Below are 19,594 nucleotides of genomic sequence, written 5' to 3' on the forward strand. Positions count from 1 at the left end.
TGGGAACTCCTGAGGATATTTTTTCATTGCTTTTCAGAGAGAGTGGAAGAAAGGGAGGGAATGAGAGGGAGAGAAAGGAAGAAAGGAAGAGAGAGAAAGAGGGAGAGAGAGAGAGAGAGAGATGTGAGAGAGACACATTGACTGGTTGCCTCCCACATGCACCAACCTGCCCCAGAGTACTTGCCCTTGATAGGAATCGAACCCATGACACTTTGGTGCAAGGGCCAGTGCTCTAACCATGAGAACACTGCCAGGCTATTTGAGAACTTTTTAAAAAAAAAAATATGTTTTTTATTGCTCTAGCTGGTTTGGCTCAATGGATAGAGCATTGGCCCACGGACTGAAGGGTCCTGAGTTTGATTGTGGTCAAGGACACGTACCTCAGTTGCAGGCTCCATCCCCCTTGTGGGGTCCATGTGGGAGGCAACCAATTCGTGTGTCTCTCTCACATTGATGTTTCTCTCTCTCTCACTGTCTCTTCCACTCTCTCTGAAAATCAATGGGGAAATATCCTCAGGTAAGGATTAACAACACAAAAATAATAAAATATATATTTTTTATTGATTTTATAGAGGAAGGAAGAGGGAGAGAGAGATAGAAACATCAATGATGAGAGAGAATCATTGATCAGCTGCCTCCTGCTTGCAAGGATATGCCCTAACCAGGACTCAAACTGACCTCCTGGTTCATATGTCCACACTCAACACTGTCCAGGCTATCTGGGAACTTTTGTACTATCTTTGTAATTTTGAAAATCTAAATTCAAAATAAAATGTTTTTAAAAAGCTATTAGCTTCTAAAATTTTTTTAAAATATATTTTATTGAGTTTTTACAGAGAGGAAGAGAGAGGAATAGAGAGTTAGAAACATTGATGAGAGAGAAACATCCATCAGCTGCCTCTTGCACACCCCCTACTGGGGATGTGCCTGCAACCAAGGTACATGCCCTTGACCGGAATCGAACCTGGGACCTTTGAGTCTGCAGGCCGACGCTCTATCCACTGAGCCAAACCGGCTAAAATTTTTTTCAATCACTACTTTTTACACAAAAATATAGCCTTAGAAATAAATGTAGTTTATATTCTGGAAATAAAAATAAAACATTATGTGGGCATATATTTCACATTGCTTTTGTTTAAAATTTCCCTTTGTACCTTCAAGATTGTTAATTTTTTTTTCCTTTTAACTAGTTGTTCCCGTTTATCTGTTGACATCTAAACTGAAGAGTTTTTGGTTAATAATAAAAGAAAACTTTAAAACTGCAAGTTAAAAAACAAAGAAACAAAACACTCTATAATCTATTTCTAAAAAAATAACATTTTCTCTGAACAAGTGAGTTTGTTGTACCATTGACCCTTGAACAATGCAGACAGGGGTAAGGGAGCTGACCCCCAGGCAGACAAAAATCTGTGTAGTCAGGCTGGCGTGGTTCATTGACTGAGTGTTGTCCCGTGCACCAGGAGGTCACCAGTTGTGTTTCTGGTTAGGGCACATGCCCAGATTGTGGGCTCGATCCCCAGCAGGGGATGTGTAGGAGCCAGCCAACAGATGTTTCTATCTCTCTCTCCTCTCCCTTCCTATCTCTGAAATAAAAATAAATTTAAAAAATTGCTCTGGTTGGTGTGGCTCAGTTGGTTAGGTGTCATCCCGTTCAGCAAAGGGTTGCTGATTCAATTCCCAGTCAGGGTACCTGTCCAGGTGGTGGGCATGCAAGGAGCAGCCAACCAGTGTTTCACTCTCACATGAATGGATCTCTCTCTCTCTTCCCCCCCCCCCCTTACTTTCTCACTAAAAATCAGTAAAAAAATTTTAAAAAAAAAGTCTGTATACCTTTGGATTTTTGGACTCCCCTAAAACTTGACTACTGTCAACTCGAAGTCTTACCAATAACGTAAACTGTCAATTAACACATACTTAGTATATTATATGTATTTCCTATCTAATAAAAGAGTAATGTGCAAATTGACCATCACTCCAACACACAAGATGGTTGCCTCCATGTGGTCAAAGATGGATGCCCCTATGTGGACACAAGATGGCCACCACAAGATGGCCAGCAGGGGAGGGCAGTTGGGAGGGCCCAAGCCTGCAAGGAGCGATCAACCCTGCAGGGGAGGGCAGTTAGGGGTGACCAGGCCGGCAGAGGAGTGAAGTTGGGGGCAAACAGGCTGGCAGAGGATTGGTTAGGGGGTGATCAGGCTGGCAGGCAGAAGCGGTTAGGGGCAATCAGGAAGGCAGGCAGGTGAGCAGTTGGGAGCCAGCAGTCCTGGATTGTGAGAGGGATGTCCACCAAAATCGGGCCTAAACGGGCAGTCAGACAACCCTCGAGGGGTTTCAGATTGGAGAGGGTACAGGCTGGGCTGAGGGACACACCCCCTGTGCACAAATTTCGTGCACTGGGCCTCTACTTTACTATATTCTTACAATACAGTAAGCTAGAGAAAAAATGTTATTAAGAATATCATAAGGAAGAGAAAATGTTAATGGAATTTATTGAAAAAAATCTGCATGTACCGTGTTTCCCCGAAAATAAGACATCCTCCGAAAATAAGACCTAGCGCATGGAAAAATAAGACATCCTCTGAAAATAAGACCTAGCGCATCTTTGGGAGCAAAAATTAATATAAGACATTGTCTTATTTTTGGGGAAGCAGGGTAAGTGGACCCGCACAGTTCAAATCCATATTGTTCAAAGGTCCACTGTACTTTGCTCTCTTTAATTTTTCAAGGCTATATTCAGGCAACTATGCCTCTTGCACAAGTAGCCATCTCAGGAGAGAGAGATAGAGAGACAGAGACACAGAGAGAGAGGACTTAGATTGGGCTTATAAGAACAAGATTCAGGAATTTATTAGTGGCAGCCCATTTGCTTTTGTCCCAGATGGTTTCTGAGAGCCAGTTCACTAGGTTAGGTAAGCCTATATCAGAGTAGGTTTCCTGGAGCAGCTGAAGACCTCGCCCTAAGCAATAGCTGGAGGAAGCTGATACCTGGGGCCAAATATCCCAGTGAGTCATTACCAACCCTTAAACTTTCAGAGACCTTTGTTCAGAGATCTTTATTTCCAGGCTCCAGCTCACCTGTAGAATGTTTAGCTATTCTACCTCAACCTATCTGGTATAACAAAAAAAACAAAAAAAAAGAAGAACTTGAACTGAGAATCTGGCTCTCATACTAACTACCTGGTGAGTATGCGAAATTATTGGACCTTTATGTGGTTTAACTGCCTTACTGTAAAAAAAAAAAAAAAGAGAGAGAATTTGGTTACTGATTTCTAAGCTGCTCTCTTGTAAAATTCTGCACATCTAAAATTTGAAGACATCTTCCTTTATAGCAAAAGATTCCCCTTTCTATGTATCCCATTTTATTTGATATGCCATTGCTCTTATAGTCTCTAAGGCTAAAATCTTAGTTTTTTTTTGTTACATCTGTTTCCTTTAACTCTTGCACATAACTGTCAACCATTCCAGAAGTTCTTTGTTCACAGTCAAAGTGGTAATAGAATGCATATGATCTTAGAGGTTGGGTTTGGAGTGTTGTTCACATACAGAATGTTTAAACATGCAGAGAATTTTTATAGAGTTTATTTGAGCCAAATTGACAACAATGCTGGGAAGCGAAATCTCAAATACTTCAGAGAACAATTTCTCAGTTTCCTTTTTTTTTTCCTCTTCAAATTCCAACTCCTATGCAAACTTTTATTATTGAAATTGAAGTTTCTTTTATGCATTTGAAATTAAGGAGGGAGTGTAAGAAAGATTACATGAAGATGGGAGAAAGCTAAGTGGGGATTGGTTTACAGGTTAGTTAAGATTATATGCTTTAGCCCTAACCCGTTTGGCTCAGTGGATAGAGCGTCGACCTGGGGACTCAAGGGTCCCAGATTTGATTCTGGTCAAGGGCATGTACCTTGGTTATGGGCACATCCCCAGTAGGGAGTGTGCAGGAGGCAGCTGATTGATGTTTCTCTCTCATTGATGTTTCTAATTCTCTATCCTTCTCCCTTCCTCTCTAAAAAATCAATAAAATATATATTTTAAAAAAGATTATATGCTTTCTTTTCTTTTTTTTTCTTTTTCTTTTTTAATATATTTTATTGATTTTTCACAGAGAGGAAGAGAGAGGGATAGAGAGCTAGAAACGTCGATGAGAGAGAATCATCGATCAGCTGCCTCTTGCACACCCTCCACTGGGGATGTGCCCGCAACCAAGGTACATGCCCTTGACCGGAATCGAATTGAACCCAGGACCTTTCAGTCTGCAGGCCAACGCTCTATCCACTGAGCCAAACCGGTCCCGGCGATTATATGCTTTCTTGAGGGTGGTTACGCCTTGGAGGGGTATTACTTCTGGCATTTCAGAGGGGTGCATGTGAACAATGAACTGGATTTGTTTAAAAACCTTCCACTAAAGAAGTTATAGACCTGTCATATAATTACCCACCATAACCAGTCTAGTTAGGAATTTATGATCAGATCACCCTGTGAGATTTATTTCCGAAGAACTCTTTTTTTGTCCACAGTTGAAACACTGGATTCTGTTTGGGACATACACTGAGTGGCCAGATTATTATGATCTTTGAACACATAATAATCTGGCCACTCAGTGTGTGTGTGTGTGTGTGTGTGTGTGTGTGTGTGTGTGTGTGTATTAGAGGCACAGTGCATGGGTAGGGTCCGCCCAGCCTGGCCAGGGCGAGGGGACATGGGCGGTTGGCCGGCCTGCCTGCTGGTCAAACTCCTGGTCAATGGGACAATTTGCGTATTAACCTTTTATTATATAGGATATACACCGAGTGGCCAGATTATTAGACATTCAAAGATCATAATAATCTGGCCACTCAGTGTATATTAGCTATGTGACCTTAGGCAAATTGTTCCACTTCAGTGAACCACATTTTTGAAAATGGAAATCTTGCCGGGACTGGTTTGGCTCAATAGATAGAGCGTCGGCTTGGGGACTGAAGGGCCTCGGGTTCGATTCCGGTCAAGGGCATGTACCTTGGTTGCGGGCATATCCCCAGTAGGGGGTGTGCAAGAGGCAGCTGATCGATGACTCTCTCTCTCATTGATGTTTCTAACTCTCTATCTCTCTCCCTTCCTCTCTGTACAAAAATCAATAAAATATATTTTTTTTTAAAAAAGAAAGAAAATGGAAATCATACTCTAGGATTGCAAAAGGATTAGTTGAATTAGTAAGTGACCAATAAGTGATAGCTGCTGTTACTGTTTGTTGGATGAGGATTAAAAACCAACTAAAAACAACAACAGCAACAACCCAAAAAGGCTCTTATTAGGGTGCTTGCTTTTTCAGAAATGTTCTTCATCCTGCCACAGAGATTGAGAAATTCACTACAGAGTTCTTTTCTTACAAATGCACATAATGAGGCTCAGGGAAATTATTTTTTAATTTTCCATAAAGATCATATCTGTGCTAGAGTGGCACCTTAAGAAGATTACAAGACCTCAGCTCACTCACAGGCTAGTTCTCTCCTCTATTGGAATATGGCCCAAACACAGTTTTCAAGCTCTTCCCATTCTATCTTTCCATAGTTGACCTTCAACTTCTAGTGCACCTAGAGTCTAACTCCATTGAAGTCTCCTATGCTATTCCAAATCCCTAATGGTGTAATACTGTTCCTTCCACCCTCACTTGTTGAAATTCTGTTGTTCCTAAATCCCAAATCAATCTGATGTCTCACCCATCAAGCCAGAAAGTCAGGTCCTATACTCCAAAACATGCATTGCCTCTAACCACATTCTGCCTTGTGCTATAATTATTCATGTACACGTTAGCAAGCCCCATAGATTACGCACACTATTTGGGTAGGGCCCTCTCTCTACACCTGTCGGAAGTAGTTACTCAGTAATCTGATACCAGGTGATTCTTTCCTTTATCTGTTTCATAGGATGCTAATTATAGTGCTAAGAAATAACAGTATGCTTCTGTGAAGAGAAGTGTGATCAGGACGTGAGCCACCTCATTCCTTGAGTATAAAGAGTGCTTATCGTAGCCTTATATCAAAATAGATGTTCTGACTTTCCTTAACGTTCTGGACAAGAGTAATCAAAACCATGGAATTAGACTTGGGAATTAAACTCCTTTTCTTAATCATATTCAGTCCTTCAAATAATTTATACTTTTCCTTTTTTACAAACAAACCTGAGAACATATCTTTTGTATTTTTTCTTTGATTCAGAAATGATTGCTATAGAACTGACAACATTTATACCCACACCTATGCTAGAAGCATAATTGTACCAAATAATGTTTTAAAGTGTTGGTCATTATTTTCTAAAGGGTTATTACTGTGGTTTTACATGATGAAGTTTAGCTAAATTGTTTGTTGTTTCAGTGTCTTTTTCTTGTTAGGGAAAAAGACTGACAATGTTTGGTGGGTTTGTCAGTTATAGACTGGAAAACAAACAGAGAAATATCATATAGTATTTAATACATTCAGGTTTATTTCAAAGAACATGTATAGAATTAAGGTTATTTATCCAGGGAGAAGAGATAATATAAAAACCAAACATTTATTGCTTACTTATTCTATGTCAGGGTATTTATCTTCTTTATTCCTCATAAGGATACGATGAAGTAAGCACTATTATAATGGGTGAAAAAAAACTAAGATTTAGGGACAGACACAGCTTTAAGTGATGGGACTAACACCTATTTAGATGCCAAAACTGTCTCTAATACAAGAGCTTCTTACCATTAGAAGGTTCTATGTTGGGTCCCAACTTGGGGATTATAAAACAAATTAGTAAACAAAAATAACAAAACTAGTGTTTTCAGACAGAGCTTTAGTTGAGAGAACAAATATTGCACTTGAAAAAGAAGCTCAGTCTTCTAGGACAGCCTATCACGCACTTTATATCACAGGACTTTTAGTGTGAAATGGAAGCCCAGGTTGCTTGGGTGTGTTCTGCTGTTGTCAAGGCTGTGGGAAGCAGTACGGAGCCATACATTCTACCAGATCAGTTATGCGCTGTGGTTGTAAAGAGTGCTGCAAATAGTCCTGTCATCTATATTTTTCACTCTTTAAATAAGGAAACGATTGACTCATTTCTAATCTCACCTCTTCTGGACAAAGGTTGGAACTCCTTTGGTAATTACTGGGGCAAAACACACACAAAAACAAATCAGGGTAGGGACCAGGTGATACCAAGGGCCAGGTTTTATGCAGTCTTTGACTTGGAAGGATTTTAGGAAAGAATTTAAGTAGAGGGGTTTTAGCCCCCTGAATTTAAAGTCATTATGATTTCCCCAATTGTTACAAGGCTTAAAATAATAATAATTATAACAAAATCGGTTACTAATATATTATACTTTAAATGCTCTTAATACTACTGTAACATACCTAGTATTTTAAGTATATTATCTCCTTAAATCTGTATCAAAAGCCTTATAAAGGTAGGTAGTATTCTCATTTTTTTCAACTGAAGAAACTGAAACTGAAAAGATGACATAATTTGTTTAAGATAATAAAGTTATGATTTTAACTGAAGTCTGTCTTGCCTTAAAGCCCTCGCTCTTTGTATTATCCACGCTCTGTCCCCAGCTCTTTCCCCAACAACAAGTAGTCAGTGCTGCAGAGCTTGGGGAGAGAGGGCAGCCAAAAGAAACTTGGATGTAGGTAGAACCTAATTTGGACCTGAGTCTACAGAGATGCTGATTGTACCTCCCCTGGGATGTAACTCAGAAGAGTGGAACATTTCACTCCAAATGTGACTTTGGAACAGACTTAAGTTCAGGAAAAGGCCAATCGATGTTTGCACAGTAGGGTCAGTCATAAAATGATGGAACTGGAAAAGACTTTGAGATCATCTGGTCTAACCTTCTCATTTTACAGGAAACTACAACCCAAAGACATTGAATCATTTGACCAAGGTTATGGTTTTTGAGAGAACAGGTAGAAAACTGTGGTCTGCTGGTCTAAGACTCTCTGCTCGCTCTCAACATAGCACTGCCAGTGCTTGGATGCTGGAGAATTCTCTTCTGTGTCTAATATTCTGATTTCCTTTATTTAATAGGTATTTCAGTATCTGTAGACAAAATGGAATCAACTCCATTTAATCGACGGCAGTGGACTTCACTATCATTGAGGGTAACCGCCAAAGAACTTTCTCTTGTCAATAAGAACAAGTCATCGGCTATTGTAGAAATATTCTCCAAGTAAGTGCTGATTCTGGTCCAAAAGGACCATCTGTCTTGCACAAACATTACCACCTGTCAGGAAAATCGGTAAAGGAAGTACATGGTATCAAATGGCTTTATTGAGCTCCTTTTGTATTTTAAGCACTATTTAGGCTCTGTGGAGAAGGTGGATGACTATAATAATTGGGAGACACATTTTTCTTTGAATTTTTTTTAGTCAAAGTTACAAATTCAAAAGGTAATTATAAAACACATAATTACCAAACAAAATGTCACAAGTCCCAAATAAGTAGGAATAAAATCTAGATACAGAGTAAGAGAGAGAGTGACCATGATGGACAGAGGCTAGTCACAAAGGCTTCCTGGTTGAGATGAGCTATAAAGTGAGTTTTTATTTAGTTGAAGAGAATGGAATGTAAGGTGCACTCTCTACCTGCATTGTCCAATATAGTAGCTACTACATATATGACTATTTTAATTAAAATTAAATAATATTTAAAATTCAATTCATCAGCTGTACTGGCCACATTTCATTACATGTAGCTGGTGGCTGCCATACTGTACATCACAGAAACATTTCTTCATTGCATGAAGTTCTGTTGAACATTGCAAACTATGTAGGCAAACTTTTGGCCACTGACTGCATTTTAGTAAATAAAAAGATTTACTGGGACACAGCCATGTCCATTTGTGTACTGTCTATGGTTACTTTCATCTACAACAGCAGAGTTGCAGCAAAGACCTATGGTCCTCAAAGTCTAAAATATACTATCTGACCCTTGAAGAAAAAGTTTGCTGACTCTGAACCATGAGTTCTTTGATATGAGGGTCCCTTTCCTGCTTATTTTGTATCCCCAATCTATAGCATGGTAACATGAACATAGTAGACACTCAACAAGTATTGAAGAAATACTATCTCTCTATCTATCTATCTATCTATCTATCTATCTATCTATCTACAATATCTATCTATCTATCATCTCTAAAGGCAGTGACTATGACAACCGAAATGACCATTTGACCAGTCACCATGTGTTGCTACCATAGATGCATAGACACAGGTAAAGTCTATGAGTGAACTAAGAATGAACAAGACAAATGCTTGCCCTCATGGAACTTGCACTGTAAGAAGATAAGATCAGGGATGAGAATTCAAAATTGTCACCAGCACAGACCTGAGGTGCCACTTCTCAGAGTGATCAGAGATACACCTAGTAGTGGACTGGGGTCGTGACTGAAGGGCTGGTGCTAATGTGAAGGTGAGGCCATTCTGGATTTCCCAGAGGAGCCAATGGCTGCCTAGGAGGTGTGTGCCATGCCAGCACAGCCAAGGGTTCGGCAAGCCTGAGGGAGGGATGTGTAAAAGACAGACAAAGAGAAAAAGCTGGGTCTAGGTGGATCTTACTATGTCTGGCTAAGTCCACAGAGAAAAGATCCAGACAGCAAGCTGAGCCTTTATTTTATAGCCAGAGGTAAACAAGGTAGTGGTCACCATAGTTACAATGTTCTTATGAGTTTCGCTTGTTTTGGCAGCACTTGCTGCATCTCCCACAGCCCATTAACTACTCAGATAAGATCTAGGGGGAATCTTAAGGTAAAGTTTAATTATGCTAAGAGGGCTGTGCCCTCTAAGCTGGGACTTGTTTGTAGCTTTGCCAACAGGTCAGTCTGAGGCTTAACCCTGTAGCCACTCTCTAGAGAGGTAGAGCTTTTTTGACACTGACTGGCATAGAAACTGATCAATCAGAACCAAATCTGGATGAACTGAAAGGAGCCAATGGCTGCCTAGGAGGTAGAGCTTTTGACACTGACTGGCATAGAATCTGACCAATCAGAACCAAATCTGGTTAAACTGTGAAGAGCCAATGGCTGCCTAGGAGATGGAGCTTTTTTTAAAATATTTTTAATTGATTTTTTACAAAAGGGAAAGAGATAGAGAGCTAGAAACGTCGATGAGAGAGAAACATTGACCAGTTGCCTTTTGCACACCCCCTACCGGGGATGTGCCCGCAACCAAGGTACATGCCCTTGACCAGAATCAAACCTGGGACCTTTCAGTCCGCAGACCGACGCTCTACCACTGAGCCAAACCGGTTTCGGCGGAGATGGAGCTTTTGATGCTGACTGGCATAGAAACCGACCAATCAGAACCTAATCTGGGTGAACTGCGAAGGCAGAACCTAAGGTGGGGGCTGAGGAGGGGTTTTAAGGGTAACAGCTGTTTGGTGTAAGGTTTAAGAAGTTCAATTTTTTAATAACCAGTTTGGCAGTAAAGTGCAAATGGCTGGCTATTAGTCCAGATATAAAGGTTATGTATTTTGTCTTCCAAGAGCATCTCCTCCTGCTGAAAAAGGCTCCCTCCCCCACCCCCCCATTTAAGCAATTCTACCCTATATAATCTATCTATACTAATAAAAGGGAATATGCTAATTAGACCAGGTCGACCAGCCATCTTTCAAACATCCGACTTCCTTCAAGACAAAGCCGTGGTGGTGGGGGCCGATGCAGAGGCAGTTTGGGGCAGTCAGGCCTGCAGGGGAGAGCAGTTAGAGGCAAGATCAGATTGGCAGGGGGTTAGGGGAGACCAGGCTGGTAGGGGAGGGCAATTGGGGATAAACTGGACAGCAGGGGATGTCAGTTGGGGGTGACCAGGTCAGCAGGGAGGGCCTTTGGAGGTGATCAGGCCAGCAGGGGAGGGCAGTTGGGGGCCACCAGGCTGGCAGGGGAGGGCTGTTGGGGGCAACTAGGTTGGCAGGAGAGGGCAGTTGGGGGCATTAGGCAGGCAGGCAGGTAAGTGGTTAGGAGCCAGTGGTCCTGGATTGTGAGAGGGATGTCTGACTGCTGGTTTAGGCCCGATACGCAGGTATCCCAGCAGGATCAGGCCTAAACCAGCAGTGTGACATCCTCTGAGGGGTCCCGGATTGGAGAGGTTGCAGGCCGAGCTGAGGGACAACCCCTACCCTGCGCACAAATTTTGTGCACCAGGCCTCTAGTCTATATATAATATATAAAAGCCTAAGCGACCATTCAACTGGTAGCTATGACATGCGCTGACCACCAGGGGGCAGACGCTCAATGCACAGGCATGGAAACATGGAACAGACTGATGAATCTCAGAGGGAAGGGCGGAGCGGGGAGGAGAGAGGGTGGGAAGAGATTAATCAAAGATTGAATATGCATACTAGAGGCCCTGTGCACCAGTGGGGCCCTTTGGCCTGGCCTGCGGGGATCAGGCCAAAACTGGCAGTCTGACATCCCCTAAGGGGTCCCGGATTATGAGAGGGTGCAGGCCAGGCCAAAGGACCAGGCCTTTAGTATGCAAATAATAAACTATGATGGGAAATACATTGACTTTGCTCAATAAAGATTCCACAGTTGGGAAGAGCTTAGGGAATATGGTAGTTTTACCTCACAAGTAATTTGTTAATTGATAGGTAGCTTCAATGCATTTAAGAAAAGCATGGTAACCCTAACTGGTTTGGCTCAGTGGATAGAGTGTCGACTTGTGGACTGAAAGGTACCAGGTTCGATTCTGGTCAAGGGCATGTACCTTATGGGCACATGCCCAGCAGGAGGTTATGGGCACATGCCCAGCAGGAGGCATCAGATCGATGTTTCTCTCTCAATGATGTTTCTAACTCTCTATCCCTCTTCCTTCCTCTCTGTAAAAAATCAATAATATATTTAAAAAACAAGAAAAAGAAAGAAAGAAAATGATGGTAAATATTTAAAGAAAGTAATTCTGGGAGCTATATCTAGGATATAATTAAATACCAATAAGAGATTTCTGTAATCTACAATATCACCTTTTCTTCAATAACAAATCCATCAAGCACCTGCTATGTGGAAAACACTGTCCTTTCAAACTGTTGACCTTGGTTATTGCTTAAGGTGAAGTGAAGGTTGCATGAGACCACCCAGCCTATTTACCTTCTACATTATGCATTTTATATTGCTGTAATTTTATGTCACACATGTATTATTCTTATATTAAAAAATAAAATTAATGAAGCTATTTCAGACAAAAAGGATAAGGATCTGAAGACTATTAAGACTTAATCCCTGACCTCAAGGAACTTAATAGTATATTTAGTATAGTTTATATCCAGGGTATCCCCCAAAAATGTATATACACTTAATAGCTAAGAGCTCAATTGATGTTTCTTTCTTTTCAGATTTAACCCATTGGAAGTGAAAATTATTCAAACTGTGTATACATTTTGAGGGCACACCCTGAGTAAAGGAAGTCCCCAAACTTCCTGAATCTTAAGAATCACATGGGGTATCAGTTGTCTATGCTGCATGAAGAAAAAAAAAATCTTCAAAGTTCAGTGGCTTAAAATAATGAGAGCATTTATTTTGCTTATAAATCTCTGATTTGGGCAGAGCTTGCCTCTGCTCCATCAGCCAGGGTGGCTCAAGGACTGGTGACCTTAATTTTACCTAAATGCTCACTCAACTCATAAGTGAGGAGGTCGAAGCTGGTAGGCATCTGGGCTCTCAGCTGAGGCCCTGTTTGGAACACCATGTGGCTGCTTGGCTTGGTTGGCTGCATTCCAAGGGCAAACATCCAGACACAGAGGGAGTGATGGAACAAAGGAGGAAGGGAGTCAGGGTGAGAGGATGGATTGCCTTTTGTAACCTAGCCTCAGAAGTTACACATTTTTGCCACATTCTCTCCATTAGAAGTGAGTCATGAAAGCTGGCTCATATTCAGAGGAAGGGGAGTTTGACTCTACTTTTATTAATTCTTTTAATCCTCACCCAATGATATTTTTTCCATTGATTTTCTTAGAGAGTGGAGGGGAAGGAGGAAGGGGAAGAGAGAATGAGAAACTTCGACATGAGAGCAACACATCAATTGGCTGTCTCCCGACATGCCAGGGATGGAGCCAGCAGTAGAGATATGTGCCCTTGACCAGGAATCGAACCAGAGACCCTTCAGTCTGCAGGTTGACACTCTAACCATTGAGCAACTGGCAAGGGCTGACTATTTTTAAAAAATATATTTTATTGATTTTTTTTACAGAGAGGAAGAGAGAGGGATAGAGAGCCAGAAACATCGATGAGAGAGAATCATCGATCAGCTGCCTCTTGAACCAAGGCACATGCCCTTGACGAACCCGGGACCTTTTAGTCTGCAGGCCGATGCTCTTTTCACTGAGCCAAACCGGTTTGGCATGGGCTGACTATTTTTTAATGGGTGGTGTTTCAAAGGTTGTTTTGGATATGTTTTTGTTTGTTTTTTTTTCATGATAAAGCTTTTTGTTCAAACAGTTTTTTATTGTTTAAAGTATTTACCTATGTCTCCTTTTTCCCCTGATTGACCCATCCCTGGCCACTCCCACCCCCCAGGACCAGCCTCCACAGCTCCAGTGTCTGTGTCTCTTGTTTATACTAATATGCATGCTTACAAGTCCTTTAGTTGATCTCTTACCAACACCACCCCACTCGCCACCACCCCCGCCTTCTCTCTGAGGTTGGACGGTCTGTTCTGTGTTTCTTTGTCTCTGGATCTATTTTTGTTCATCAGTTTATGTTGTTCATTATATCCCATATATGAGTGAGATCACGTGATATTTATCTTCCTCTGACTGGCTTATTTCGCTAAGCATAATGCTCTCTAGGTCCAACCATGCTGTTGCAAATGATAAAAGTTCATTTTTAGAGCAGTGTAGTATTCTATTGGGTAGATGTACCACAGTTTTTTAATCCACTCATCTGCTGATGGGCACTTAGGCTGTTTCCAAATCTTAGCTATTATAAATTGTGCTGCTTTGAACATAGGGGTGCATATAACCTTTCTGATTGGTGTTTCTGATTTCTTGGGATATATTCCTAGAAGTGGAATTACTAGGTCAAATGGGAGTTCCATTTTTAACTTTTTGAGGAAACTCCATATTGTTTCCTACAGTGGCTGCACCAGTCTGCATTCCCACCAGCAGTGCACGAGAGTTTCCTTTTTTCCATATCCTCGCCAGCACTTGTCGTTTGTTGATTTGTTGGATATGTTTTAAAACCATCCTATATGGCTTACCCGTCCCCCACCTCCCCCTAATGATTCTGATTCACTATGTCTGAGATGGGGCCCAGGAGTGTTTTTAACAAGTATCCCAGGTGATTTTTTTACCTCTAAGGAAATTTAGGAAGCACTGGTAGTGGAAGAGAGGGATTTGTGAACTTGAACATAAAGCAGAATGATAGCCTGGCCAGTGTAGCTCAGTGGTTGAGCATCAATCTATGAGCCAGGAGGTCAAGGGCATATGCCTGAGTTAAGGGCTCGATCCCCAAGTGTGGAACGTGCAGGAGGCAGCTAATCAGTGATCCTCTCTCATTATTGATGTTTCTTATCCCTCCCTTTCCCTTCCTCTCTGAAATCAGTAAAAATATATTTTTAAAAAATAAAGCAGAATGATAGCTTCATGCAAAGGGTTGTAGAAAGCAGAACATGAATAAAGGAAATAGGAAAGCAAGCCATCTGGCATGGAGAATACAAAGGGGAGAAGGGACTGGAAGGCGATAAACAATGGAAACAATTGACGGTTTTCACGCAGGGAGAATGTCATGATCAGACTTGTATTTTAGAAAGATGCTTGTGGCAAAGGTGTAAAAGGTATCCTGGGAAGGGGAGAGATTGAGAGCACTGAGACAAGTCATGAGGGTCTCTTGAGAACCAAAGTGAAAGCTATTAAGGGTGGGGGGCAGCAGGGATGGAAAGGAAGGGAAGGATTTGAGACAGTGTTGAGATGTGATTAATGAGACTTGGAAACTCCCTGTTCTGTAGAGAAACTTCTTCACATTCTTACCCTTTTCACCCGCTCTAGCCCCACCTCTCTTCAGCTGAACTTGGCTTTTCCTTGACATGCATTCTGTCTCTGAGTAGTGTCTTCCTGCTCTTTCTACGCATGCTTCTCTGAATATTCTGGCGCCAGGAATCAGGGGTGCTACTCCCCTACATCTCCACTCTGTTTCCCATCTCTTGTATTTTGTGCCTTTTTCTGAAGTTCTAACCCTGCACTTTTAGACTCACAGCTATCTATACCACATGTGTCAAACACAAGGCCCGCGGGCCAAATCCAGCCCGCCAGGCCTTGCAATGTGGCCCGCACCGCGCTGTCATCACTGCACTCCGCTGTCAGTTTATGACATTGTCAGTTTATGACTGTTCAGTAAACCAATTGGCCAGCGATTTAGGCTGGATTTTAGATTTTGGCCCCTTCTCTGATTGAGTTCGACACCCCTAATCTATACTATAATCCTTTTATCCTCCTATTTGTTGCATTGGGGGGGCCAGCCTCAGGGTCAAACTCCTTGCCTTCACTGGGGACACTAGCTTCCAGATTCATTCTCTTCTCAATGTTTCTCAGTGGGGGTGCTATTAACATTTTAGATGAGGCAGGTCTTCTTTATGCAGGATGTTCATCATTTTTGTCTTCCTTCAAATGCTGGTAGCACCCTTTGACATTGTGACAACCCAAAAAAGCAAAAAGGGATGGGGGATAAACCCCAATGAGATACCCACGCTTTTCCAAATGTCCCTTGGGGCCAGTAGTGCCTCCAGTAAAGAATCACTGGTCTGCCCTAACTAGTTTGGCTCAGTGGATAGAGCATCAGCCTGCGGACTGAATGGGCTTAGGTTCAATTCCAGTCAAGGGCACATGCCTGGGTTGTGGGCTTGATCCCCATGGAGAAGGGGAAGAAGGGCGTGTAGGAGGCAGCCAATCAATGATTCTCTCTCATCATTGATGTTTCTATCTCTCTTTTCCTCTCCCTTCCTCTCTGAAATCAATAAATATATATTATTTTTTTAAAAATCACTGGTCCACATAAATGATCTGACTGATATTCTGGACTCACAATTTCTTGATCTCCCCTACTTCTTCAACCTGCACCTTGTCTCTCGTGCCCCTGTATCTAATCCCAACCCCCTCATCACCCAGACTCTATCTCTGAAATGTTACATTTGGAAAGCCTACTGCCTGTTTAGAGCCTCCTGAGCTTCCATATGTTATTCCCACCGATCCTGCTCTCTGGTCACACCAGGACACCCAGGCTGTGGATGTCGGTCCCTTCCTTGTCACTTCCTTCCCTGCCTGGCTTGGTCAGTCATGTCAGCGAAACTCTCACACTTTTCTCAGTTCTCTTCTCACTCCTTTACCTTGTCCAGCTCAGTAAGTTCTCATGATAGAGGGTTTGAGTCTTGCAGTTGCACTGAGAGAGTTAGGAAGTTGGAAAAAGCTGTCCATCTTAGGGGCATTCTTCATTTTGCAGTGAGAAAGTGCCAAGGGATCTTAGAGATCGTCACAGCATAGCAGTTTATCTTTTCTCCAGAAAGGTTCTAAGGGTAAATGGCAGTTATGCAAAATTGTATATCCCGAACTCATTAATTAGAATTAATTTGCCCAGTACTGTGCTAGACTCTTGATAGAAATAGAGACTACTTCTAACCCTAACAAAAATTGCATGAGGAAGGGACATTACACCTGTTTTATAGTTGAGAAACCTGAGGTGTAGAAAGTAACCAGCCATTATTAGTATTTTGTTTCTGCCTGGTATTTTTCTCCTGATGCTTATATCCTAACTATTGACTGGCTTTGAAGGATGAATAGAATCTTATTTGGTTGGGTGGGAAGATAGCGGTGACATGGCCGAGGAAGGGGTAACAGGCGGTAAGGCACAGGAGTGGGATAGGGCCCAATGTGAAAATCAGAGATCAATCTGCCTGGATTTCTTCTCCAGGTTTCTTACTAAGTGAAGACATGATGCTGATACTCCTTAAGGCTGTTGGGGTTCACTCACTGTATGCTCCCAAAGCAGATTGCAGGACTGTGTTCTACAAGGCATATATGAATGTCTACTTCCAACACCTAGTGACCTGATTTTCTCTTATTTTTTGGAACACTGTCTAGTATGGAGTTTGGAATTAGTAAAGCCTATACAAGCCTAGTCAAGAGACTGTAGGAACACACTGGGGGTTTCTCATCAGAAATTAATATAAAATTTGGAGGAAACAATCTGGCAGATGTTCATAGAATTAGCTGGGCTTTGAATTTTTTTTGGTGTCAATGAAAATGACTAGCATTTAAAATATATTTTAATGAGAACACTTTCTCACTCTCTTTAAATAAAAACTCAAATCTTAATATTTTATTTTATTTTTAATCCTCATAGAGAATATGTTTTTATTGATTTTAGGGAGAGAGAAAGGATAGGGGAGAGAGAAACATCAATGTGAGAGAGACACATTGATCCATTGCCTCCTGTGTGCACCCCAGACCAGGGTTCAAACCCGCAACCTAGGTATGTGCCCTGATGGGGAATCAAACACACAACATTTTTGCTATTCAGGTTGACTCTCCACCCAATGGAACCCACCCACCAGAGCAAATGTGAAATTTTTAATCTGCAACTGCTCTGGCATGAGGACTTCATAGCTCCCTGGGCCACAGGGTTTTTGACATGACACCACTAATTCCCCAGTGCTCTTAAGGAATGTGTGAGTCATGTCCTCCTTTGTTGGAAGTCCTGGTGACAGCCTTCAGGGGCTTGCTTCTTGTCAAATGATTAACTACTTTCAGTTTTGGGTTCACTAAGGAATATTCTTGTGAATTTAAGAAGTATGTGCTTTTTCTAACTCAAGCATCTTTAATACATATTTTCCCCAACATAGACATCTTTTTGTACTTTTTATGCTGGTAGCAGTATGCAGTTTATGAGGGTGCTGTGGATCCCCATCACATTTTTCATGAATTCTAGGTGAGAGCTAAAATGCTGGAATTCTTGTCTTGGTAAATTTGTGATGAAACAGTTTGGTACAAAAAAGGGATTCCACGCCTTTTGTCATAGTATGTCATCTTCCCTGGGGGCCTGTGAACTATGGAGCACAAAATCCCGGCCAGGCATGTGGTGACTGTTCTCTGTAGAAGCCATCGACAGGAAGTTGAGCAGAGGAAAGGCTGCTTGGTTTTTCTAATTGTTAACAATGCATTTACATGTATATGTATATAAGAGTAATTTTTCTAGCATCAGAGCTTGTCTCATGAGTACTTTATAGTTCCAGAGTTTTCTTTTACAATACTAAACTTCCCTACTGTATAAATAACTGAATTTGAGTTAAGGAAGGGTCTATTGATGGGTCCATTTGAATGGCTAGCTTGGATTTCACTTACCATTGACTTCAACATAATCCTTTGCTTGATTAAACTATGACTATTTTGGTGGAATTTGGTTTCTTTGCAGAAGGTTCCTGTTTGACTTATACATTTTTAGAATTAAAGGGAATCTAGCTCCGTAGTTTTCAAACTCTCTTAATTGAGTTCTGCATAGGAATCTCAGGGGACAATTCTGAGAAAATGGGAAGATCTAAGGGCTGAGCCTGAGCCCTTTCACCCTAGTCGTCCTGCTTTGACCCCTTTTATATGTTAGGTTCTAAATACGATGTCATTTGAACAGTATTCTGCAGCGAAAAGAGTTTAAAAACCACTAATCTGGCTAACCTTCATCCCATTCCTCTGACAGAATATGAACTTGATGTCCAGCAACTATGACTGAAGACCACACCCTACATAGTGGCAGAACAGAGCACACATATTCCTCCCCTCCCACGGGGCCTTCCCCCATGTCACAACTCTTCCCACTCTTGTTAGCTACTCCATAGTCCCAAGGAAGAACAGGGTTTATATTTAGTTTTCTTCTTCGATAACAAGAGAGAAAAAAAATTGACCCTTAGATCTTCCTGGTTAACCTCTTTGCTTCTTTGTAATATTTTAGTGGTGAGATTGTTCCAGAAGAAAATACATTGACTAAAACTTGGGAGTTTCCATTTTCCCTTTTTGGCTCAGTGTTCCCTTTGCTCTATTTGAGGGCTTATAAGTAAGAGTCATGGCTCAGGAACTTTGTTTTCTGGCCTTAGAAAAGGTTGAGACACTGTTCTTACTCCCCAGATAATTTTAGCATCCTCCATCAGCTGCCTGCCTCACAGCTGAGCATTGATGAGCAGTTGCAAAATTAAATTCAAGACTGAAAGGAAAAAAAAAATCTGGGCAGGGAAGAGGGATGATATTTTAATCATAGAAATCTCATTGCAAATATTTCCTCCTCAACTTTAAATCTTCAAAATGCTTCAGCCCCTTCCTCAAATCAATAACCTTCATATTTTGTGTCAGAATAATGCTAATTGCTCTAAGTGCCTTTGAGGAAAGTCTGAGGCCAGACTCCTGGTTTAATACCGAATTCAAAAGGATTACGCCTTAGCATCTCTTAGCATTCTGAGGGTACAAAATGTAAAATTAGCAAGAACCCGGCTTGGAAGAAAGCAGTGGTATAGAACCTGTCTCCTTTGAATCTACTATTTTGCAAGTCCTTACTTACAAATAAAAGGGAGATATTTGGTTGGGAGTTTCAAAACAATTCAAGACAGCCATCAGAATATATAGA

At 41.5% G+C, this 19,594-nt stretch overlaps 1 protein-coding gene across 2 annotated transcripts in view; it reads left to right on the forward strand.

Moving 5' to 3' along the window:
- Positions 1-19,594, forward strand: part of LIMA1 (LIM domain and actin binding 1) — a 93,764-nt gene that overhangs the window by 23,485 nt on the left and 50,685 nt on the right. For both annotated transcript variants that reach the window (XM_084877378.1, XM_084877377.1), the window contains exon 2: positions 8,035-8,176. In XM_084877378.1, the coding sequence (XP_084733504.1) occupies positions 8,058-8,176 (119 nt within the window). In that variant the 5' untranslated portion in view covers positions 8,035-8,057. The remainder of the gene's footprint in view (positions 1-8,034; positions 8,177-19,594) is intronic.

Source organism: Pipistrellus hanaki, assembly GCF_964339955.1.
Source record: "Pipistrellus hanaki genome assembly, chromosome: 3".
Classification (NCBI taxonomy): domain Eukaryota; kingdom Metazoa; phylum Chordata; class Mammalia; order Chiroptera; family Vespertilionidae; genus Pipistrellus; species Pipistrellus hanaki.